The sequence below is a fragment of the Trachurus japonicus genome, chromosome 20, assembly GCF_045865225.1.
Source record: "Trachurus japonicus isolate A0001 chromosome 20, Traja_1.0".
In the NCBI taxonomy this organism is placed as follows: Eukaryota; Metazoa; Chordata; class Actinopteri; order Carangiformes; family Carangidae; genus Trachurus; species Trachurus japonicus.
This window is the reverse complement of record NC_140926.1, coordinates 11521561-11530821: the sequence shown is the minus strand read 5'-3', so window position 1 is coordinate 11530821 and position 9261 is coordinate 11521561. Positions and strand designations below refer to the sequence as shown.

At 47.6% G+C, this 9261-nt stretch overlaps 1 protein-coding gene across 1 annotated transcript; it reads right to left on the bottom strand.

The window, feature by feature from the left end:
* Nucleotides 1–2895: 2895 nt before the first annotated feature.
* skida1 (SKI/DACH domain containing 1) lies at nt 2896–9261 on the bottom strand. Its single transcript, XM_085763244.1, has one exon. It carries the CDS (start codon nt 8628–8630, stop codon nt 6003–6005), a length of 2628 nt encoding a protein of 875 aa, XP_085619370.1. The 5' UTR covers nt 8631–9261; the 3' UTR covers nt 2896–6002.

Sequence of the window (9261 nt, the reverse complement as noted above, 5' to 3'; positions counted from 1 at the left end):
CTCCGCTGCTGTCAGTAGATGCTCCTTGGTGTAACTCTAACTCCGTTTAAGTCTAGTTAAAGTCTGTGCACCTCCACTAATGCTGAAGTGTGAAAGCGCCAGTAGCTCATAACCCGCGTAGGTCAGAATATTAATACCGGATTCAGAGAGAAGAGGACGTTTTATTGTGACTGCAGTCCACACAGTTTCTCACATCTAACTTGTATAAAATCATGTTAAAGGGAGGGAAAAGCACGTGGGCCACACAGAGTATATATAGTCTGCTCAGCCCAGTTCAGTTCAGCACAGCACATGGAGGAGCCATCACATTACACCAAGTTTTGTCGGTGGGAAAAGTTTGGTTTACACTTTAAACAGAAGCTGCGCTCTCTGCAGAGGTCACGGGGCCTGGTATTCCACTTCAATAGATGAGCGAGCTTTTATTTTGAAGTCCACTACAATAAGTGGAGATATAATTTCCTCACTTTCTAGTGTGCAACACAGTGGGAGCTCACATAATTATTGAGTTTATAGTACATGCGCTGGATTAGTTGCAGGCAGACTGGGTGTGTAGTGTGTTGTGTCCAGAATGATAATTTATAAGCTGTTCAGTTTGTAATGCAAATTTCGCTCTGTGTGCCTCATATAGTGTCAGTTATAATTTACCAAAATGTTGTTTATAATATATATTATTTAATAATTATTCTGGTTTTAACATTGTTTTCCCACCACAATTATGCGATTTTTTTATTATTATTATTTTTGCAGTATTTCAACATTATTTTTAATTTTAGTTTCCATTCAGAAGGAATCAGAAAGTCACCAGCAGCTTCACTGTATAGGCTACATGTTGCACGTTACGAGGTTACCAAACTAAAGCAGGAAAAAAAATTAAATAAATAAATAGCAATGAAAAACTTTGTACTTTCAACCTGACAGTTTCGCCCTTGTGCAGTTTAATCTCAGGCTCGAGCAGCAGCTCCGTTTTTTATCATGCAGACAGAGCCTTTTCAGGGGCTCTGCTGCTCCCCCAGACCCCCAGACCCTCCTGTCTCCACCACCGGTCACAATCAGAGAGAGAGAGCTGCAAGGAAAAAAGGCTGGGGCTAAGAAGTTGTTGATGCATTTAATGCTGCATAACACACACAAATCTTTTACAAATTCTCCCCTAATAGCTCCCAAACCGTCAAGAGATTGGTTTTGTTTATTCATATCTCACATCAAAATATTATGAGCTCGCGAGTGACCTCGTGTGAAGTGGCCAGTGCAGGCGAATACTTTACAGTTGAAGGATTCAACATAAAAACGTCCTGACAGCTTTCACCGGCCTCCATGTATTTAATTGTCTCAAAGATCAATGCAAAGTGCTGACCCTAACGCGGCATGTGTCCGTCAGCATTAGCCACAACTTCGTCTCCAATCGTGCAGCGAGCGACAAATGTCGTTTGACTGCAACAAGCCAGCTCTTTAGGAAACTTTATTTATTTATTTTTAGTAAAAAACCGACTTGTGTTGACGACTGTTTTGTTCCCCCTTTTTCGCGTATTCTTTCTATTGTTATTCTATAGAAGTTACAGTCTACTGGTTCCCAATCCGCACTGGAATTTAACCCTGAAACGCCAGCAGCAGTATAATGGCTTGTCCCTGCTCCCAGTACGCGGCCCCTTCAGGCTCCTGCAGCAGCAGCAGCAGCAGCAGCAGCAGCAGCAGCAGCAGCAGCAGCCGAGCCGGGGCCAGACAGCCCTGCCAGCCCCGGCTCCCCTTATCAACCTCGGGGCTTGGGCCTGGGCGATACACCGCAGTCTCATTAATCAGGGAAACATCAAGTCAAACGTGGCAGATTGAGCGAAGGGCAAGTCTGGTCAAAGCTTCTCGGAGAAGTTGCTCGGTTCTGACCTGCACTCTCTATCCTGACAGGCGAGGAGCCTTTGGGCGAGTTGGGGTGCGCACCTCTGATGTGGCTGTGGAGTGTTAGTTTATTTTAATGTGTTTTATCCTCCTATGCCAGCAGTGCACTATGGGTTATGTGGGCCATTCCTGTAATTTTGCTTTTATTCTTGTCTCGTTGTTTATCGAGGGTAATAATGATGCTTTATTCGACAAGTTGGCCCCAATCTCTGCGCACACACACACTTAAACACACACTTACACACACACACACTGCTTCCTGTGCTGTGGATACATGCAGGCAGCAGTGCTGTTTGTTTTACGAGTTGCTCAAAGGTTCTGTGTCCCTGCGGGAGCGTTGTTTAGTCCAGCTTATTGAGGTTTCTCTCTGCTCCAAGTATAAAACCCGAGTGAGTTCGCACCACCTCATGCGCAGTGGTTGGAAATGCTGCATGCGTAAATGTCTGCGGTTTGCCTCTTGTTATTATTGCAGGCTCCGCAGGCCTACCACTTCTTCCGTCACACACACACATACCGGGGTAGGGAATCCCTCTCTACTGTAACAGTCTGACCAAACTGAAGATCTGATATTTACCACCAGTCATCATTAGCTCTATTGTTAGTTTAGACTGCCCACAGTGTGGATAAGCACCACTGTAAATCCATTTAAAGTCTTTCTTTTCAAATCTGAGGACTCTGCCTCAGGACAAAATAAAATCTGTTTATTTCACTATAGGTCTAATGTTTTTAAACATTTATGACAATTAATTGTACAGAGTAAATTGAAGGGCTGAGGACATTTTATACTTGTGTATGACATTTTAAAGATGAAAAGCAGCTGTGTCCCCAAAATGAAAGACAATAAAAGAGAAAAAGGAAACCTCATAAGGAAAGTTTAAAATGACTTCATTTCTTTGTTTTCATAACTCTGTCCTAACGCAAACCCCAGACCAGTTTCCCCACCATTAAATCAAATTAACAACAAATGATCGTCCATTTCAAAAAGAAAGAGAAAAGAGTCTGACAATGACACTCAGTCGCGTTTAATGAATGCTTCATAATTAAAAAAAAGAAAAAAAAAGAAAGGGAAAGTGCTTCAGAAATCCACCGTTCAAGTTTCCATTTCGAGTGCAGCTGTACTATATATATATTCACAACAACAACAAAAAATCAATATACAAGAAACCCCAGAAAATTCACAAAAATAAATATTCAGTCTCATATAAACAACCAGTGACTTCAAATTCCATGTCAAAAACCTGACCTCAAGTATTGTATCAAAACAGCGAAGTAAATGAGTGAATGAGGAGGGCAGGGCAGTGGGGAAGAGAAGGAGGAGGAGGAGGTGGTGGTGGGAGGGGTGTGTGTGTGAGGGGGGGGGGGGGTGCACGCAGTCTCTAGCTGCTGCTGCTGCTGCTGCACGATGCAATTGTTTACATTGATAGCGTCACTGTCAGAGAGCTATTTGTCTTAATGGTGGAAAGGCCCTCCCAACAGGCCATTACCACCATCCCCGTCCCTCAGCCGCGCATTGTGAGCGCTGCGTGAGAATAGGCTGGTGCGTCAGGGGGGCAAAACCTCGCACAGCTTTGGGCACAGGCTATTCCTCTTCTTCCTATGCCGTGCAGCCTATGCTTTTGACATGCGGATTAAAGGTTGAAAGCTTCGCTCTTGCAACACAGCGACCCCCTCCCCTCTCTCAACCCTGTGCAACCCCCTCCATTTTTTTTTTTTTTACTGCTAGCCTGCTCATACACCAGCTTGTGTCATAGCTTCAGAAAATAGCCGGTGAACAGGCTGAGAATATATAAGTTCAAGTTTGAATTGTTGCTCCAGCCTCATGGAATAAGGCCCATGGTGAGTTTGGGGCTTCATGGCTGCAGAGTGGTGCTTTAATAACATGGCTAAACATCTACCATATGTATCCACACTGATTTAACCAGAGCTTCTTTTTTTTGTACATTTTCCTCTTTTTTTCACCCATTAAATAGTTCCTACAATCCTCTGAATGAATGCACCCTTTGCTGTGCTTGTGAGGAGGCTGACATCATTCACGGGCTTTGGGTTTGTTGTGATCTGGCTCGCCATAAGCTGGGCCTCTCTTTGTCGCCGACAGAAAAGCCTGCCAATTAGCAGAGCGCGTCCTGCACTGCCATTAAAAACATCTACACATTTCCTTAAAATCCCTAACATGTAGCTGCAGCTTCCACCGCTTGATTTACTTCGTCTTTCATGTACACGATGAAGTCGTGGAGGAGCTACAGCTAAATGTATTAAATCTACCTGGGGTACATTCACTGAGCGGCCATATTCAAAAGGCTACATTAATGCAAAGTGAGATGGGGACCTATTGACAAAAGGAAAGCAATATTTCAAAAAAAAGAAAAGAAGAAAAAAAAAGGAAATTATATTTTGGGTGTTTTCAGCCAATAATTGGAAATAAATGACGTTTTTCCAGCTCAGATCAAAACAATTGACTCCAACCAAAAAAAAGGGGGGGGGGACACCACTGGCTTCATGGTAATAAGCATATTATTAAATAATAGGAAATCAGAAAAACATCCTATATGTTTGGGTGAATCCTTAATACAGCACATATCAAAGAGCAGGAAAACCAGGCAGTTTGGCCTTTTTTTTCTCTATACATCCAAATTCAACTGTCTCATCGTAAGTCTTTTTATTTTTATTTTTAAATTTCCTATCAGCATCCATCTGACATCATTTCACAGGCTCGTCAGAAAAACCCTAAAGCTGAAACAAGACCCCCAACAGTATCAAAAGTGCAATGCATTTAAGCCTATCACTTGTGCTTTGTCGCATTGTTTCTGAGTAGCCAGTGTAGCTAGAAGGTGTTTTCACGCTGTTTTGGTGCTGCCCACCCCACCCCCCCACCCACACCCACCACCCCCCAACGGTGACTCCTGATTCATATCCCACTGGCAGCCATATCTTGGACATTGTCAATATGTCTGTGTTTTGCATTTTCCTGACTTCACCTTCGTGCTCTGAACGCAAACACAGACCCCAGTCCTCTGGCATAAAATATGATGTGCAGAGGGAAATCGGTGGCCACGTGGACCTGAAGGTACACGAGTCGAGTCTGTCGTGGGACCTAACGTGCTATGAAGGACTGAGCCTTATTCTTTTTTTTTTTGTTCTTCTTTTTTTTTTTTGATTGTCTGTACATAAGGCCTGTGTTGTGTCTGGGCCTGCGTCTGTGCACAATCACACACATTTGCAAACCAGGAAATACTCCGCAGAAGGAAAAACAAGACTGAAAACCAGATCACAAGCACTCTAAAAAAGAAACCCACAACCACCAGGAATAAATTCCTGTCAAATCTAATAAAGGCTTCACTGTGAGCATGTATAGATAGACATTAATAAACCCATTTTAATCATTCTGAACACTTGGACACGTGGGCCAGTAGTGGCCAAGCAGTCATGAAAGAAAACACAGCTTTGATAGGCTATATAAAATGTAACCCACCAAGAAGTGGCACAGATTGGGGAACCCTGACTCTTTTTGTTTTGTTTTGGGTTTTACCAAGTCAAACTTCCTCTCGGCTCCAGTTTAGATTAAGAGTAGCCTCATCCCAAGGAATGCTGCGATTTCTTCTTCTTCTTCTCCTTCGTTTTTTAACCCCTTTCCTCTGTCAGACAAAAGCACAAACCACTGAAACCCTGGCACCATATACAATCCAACAGGTCGAGCATAGAAAAGCTAGGAAGAAACAGTCGAGTTGAGAAAAGAAAAAGAAAAAAAATCAAGTAAACACATGGATGAGAACCTAACATATTGCTTAGGACTGATAGCTTATTTTTAAACAGAATTTTTTTTTTTAAGCATAAATCCACGAGCGGTGTCTCACAGTCCTGTGGGCGTTTTCTGAGGCTCCAAAAGGGGGGATCAGGATCTGGATGTGGATCTTGTAGGTTTCCCTCGATCAAACTTCAAAACAAGGCGGAATGTAAATCCATTCACAGAAAAAAAAAAAGAAAAAAAAAACGTGGGGGGCGAAAACAAAATAGTAACACACCGGTAAAGTTTGGAGCAATTTTGGTGGACTTCACGTTAAGACTCTGGCTACAATAATGTTGGGAGATGGACACCGTGGGGGCTTTTGTTGTTCTGTTCAGTATTTCCTAGTTTTCTGAGCGTGTGGGGGAGGGAGAATCTGGCCGCCTGGCTGCCACCTCCACACGGGGTGGGACGGAGGGGGAGGCCCGGGGCCCCTCAGTGAGTTCAGGGAGTAAGCGGGGCACAAATCCCCGTCGCTGCCAACAACCAGCGACGGCGGCGACGGGAAATTTGCCATCAGGCTGAAAGGCATTTTTGCAGGCGATAGGACTACAGAGCTGCTGCTGGCGCTGCTGCGTTTGCGTCTGCTGCTCGGTAAATCCTCCGTGGATGTCTCCTCGCTGCCCACGGGGCGAGAAGAAGAAGAAGATGATGATGATGATGATGATGAAGAAGAAGAGCAGGAGGATGATGATGATGAGGAGGAGGAGGAGGAAGAAGAAGAAGAGGAGCAGGAAGATGCAGCCTTGTTGACCCTGGGCACGTTTTGTTTTGTTTGGATCCTGGAAACTCGGGGTTTCTTGCTCCCCAGCGCCGGTGCCCGACAGTTTCTGTTCCTGTGCTCCCCCTCCTCGGTGCACGGGGCGTGGGTGTCCTGGCTGCTCCTGCATTCCTGGGGAATACACGGGGACCTGGGGGCCACATCAGGGCTCCTCTCTGTGGCTTTAATCCCGCTGTTGAAAAACTCTCCTTGTTTGATAGCTCCACTGGGATACTGGCTGCTGCTGCTGCTGCTGCTGCTGCTGCTGCTTTCTGCCTTGTCTCCTTTACACTTGACTACAGTGGCCTGGTTCTGGTATTCATACTCATCACAGCTTTCCTCCACTTTAACTTTCACATTGTGGAGGTTGAAGGGGGGCGTCCTGGCTGTCCTGCCGCTGTCCGAGTAGGGAGCGGCGGTCACACAGGGCTCCTCCGCCTCGGTCTTTATTTTTTTCAGGGGGCTGGGCAGTTGTTTGTGGCTGGTGGCTTTCCCCTCTCTTTTCTCAGTACATTTCAGGAGCTTGGCGTCTTTGTCCTGGTCACAGTGTGCACTCAGTCCCGGGGGGCATTTGGTGGGATACCCCGATGCCCTGCGTGTAGACTGAAAGGCCTTACACCGGTTGAGTCCCGGTGAATAAGAGCTCAGCTCCAGCGGGTCAGTCCTGCTTGGATCAGCGTCAGCCGCCTTCTCCCCTTTGGACTCGGTGAAAAAGCTTTCCCCCACAACGACTGAGTTAAATTTTGGTGGCTGTAAAGGTCCCAAGTCCTTCCTGGTTTCACTACAAATAAATTCACATTTTTGCCGTTTCTCGTGCCTGCTGTCCCCTGTGTGTGGAGGGGCCACCTGGCACAGTGTCCTGTATTGTTTCTCGTGTTGTGGCTGGTTGTTGTAGTGAAACGTGGGCTGCAGGACCAAAGGTGCTTTACTAGTGCTGAGGCTCTTGGCGAGAGAACCCACCCGGGCCCGTCTGAACCGGATGCTCTGGACCGAAACCCGGCTCGAGACCGAGCTGGAGTCGGACTGAGAGGAGCTCTCTTCCTCCTCCGAGCTGACCTCTGAACTCTCTGACTGAGTGTCATCTTCGTCCTCGCCCTCGCCCTCCTCTTCCTCCTCGGAGCTCCCGGAGTTGCTGCTGGTGGAGAAACCGGACCCAAAGTCCGAGTCGGGGTACACCCGGTCCGAGTAGGTGCTGGACTCGGTGTCGCTGCTGTAACTCTCCGGGAGAGTGGGTTCGTGGTGGTGGTGATGATGGTGGTGGTGGTGCTGGTGGTGGTGATGGTGGTGAGGTCTGGGGTCAAGGTAGAAGTCTGGACCGAGGCTGAATGCGCCGTAAGAGGTCCCGTGACTACCGGATGATTTGGGCTGCACCAGCAGCACCGGTGGTGCGTGGTGGTGCGCGTGTCTGCTCCTGCTCCACGAGTGCCTCGCGCTGTCCCTGCTGCCGCCGCCCCCCTCGCGCCTCCTCTTCCTTTTGTGAAGTAGGTCGCCGGCTGAGCGAGAGAGCCTGGACTGAGCAGCTATGGCGGACTGAAGCACCACCGGCTGCCGGCTCACCGCGCTCCGGAAAATCGAGTGCCTTTGGCTCAAAGTAACGCGGTTCCCTGTTATTTTAGCTGTTTCATAGTTTTTAAAGTGTTTGTGACTGGACTTAGTCGCCGACCGGTACTCTCGTCCATTGGATTTGTGGTAAAATTGAGGTAGTTTGGAGTCGGTAAGGCAAGGAGTCAGCTCTCTGCGCCTGCCCGTTTTGTTGTGAAGTGTCAGAGTCTCCGGGACACCGTGCAAACTAAACCAAACTTTTTCCTTCCACAGCTCGGCGTCGGCACGGAGGAGCCCCGAGGACGCGTCAACATCCCCGGGGGAACACACCGCTTTCGCTTTCCTTTTGTTGGACTTCAACACCCGCTCAGTCTTGCAGGAGAAATACAGAGCCTCCACGTCCTCCCGCGATATGAGAGTGCATTTAGCGGCGTGGAAAGCTATAGAGTTTATTGCTTTGAGCTTCCGCAGCTCCTCCAGGTCGCAGTGGTGCTTCTTTACTTTCAGGTGGTCCATGCGCTTGTGCACCGTGGTCCGAGGGATGTTCTTGAGCAGGTCGGTGAAGACCTGAGACAAAGCAAACATTTGCTTGCCTTTGATGAGCAGGTATCCCAACCTCACTCCTTGCATTTCCTCAAAACCACACTCCAGGTCTCCCATCTTTTATATATCCGCTCCAATGTATTAATCCATGTAGTCACTCTCAGTATAGGCTGTTATGGATTTAACCACTAAATGGCATGGGGTCGCGAGCTCAAGACATCCTGCTCATACCTTTAATCCATCCACACTGCTGATGCTGCTGCTGCGTCATGAAAATGTAAACTTTGACATGCGGAGTTAAATGGAGCTGCCGGTGCCTAATAGGTTGAATGAGCCGACAGCATCCACTCGTCGCCTCTTGCCCCGGTCCGGCATGGTGGAGGAATGCGACGGATGCGTCCACCAAGCCGGGGCTGCTGCTACCTGCCTCTGCCGGCTCCACTCCCCTCTGGACGGCAGCAGGACGAGGGGTAGGTGTACACCACTGCTTCAGCCAGAGGAATAAAACAGGGAGAAGAGAGAGAGAGAGAGAGAGAGAGAGGGAGAGAGAGAGGGGGGAGGGAGGGAGGGAGGGAGAGGGAGTTGTGAGCGTGGAGGGGAGGGGAGGGAGAAAGAGAGAGAGAGAGAGTCAGAGACAGGGAGAAACAGAATAAGAGCTAAAATGCAGCTGCTATTCTGGCTGCTGGTTGAGCCACAAATAAAATGACAGAGAGGGGAGGTGCGCCAGTCTGGAGACACCTTCATCAAT

Coding starts and splice junctions, on each gene's coding strand:
- skida1 (XM_085763244.1), bottom strand. CDS start 8,630: ATGGGAGACCTGGAGTGTGGTTTTGAGGAAATGCAAGGAGTGAGGTTG.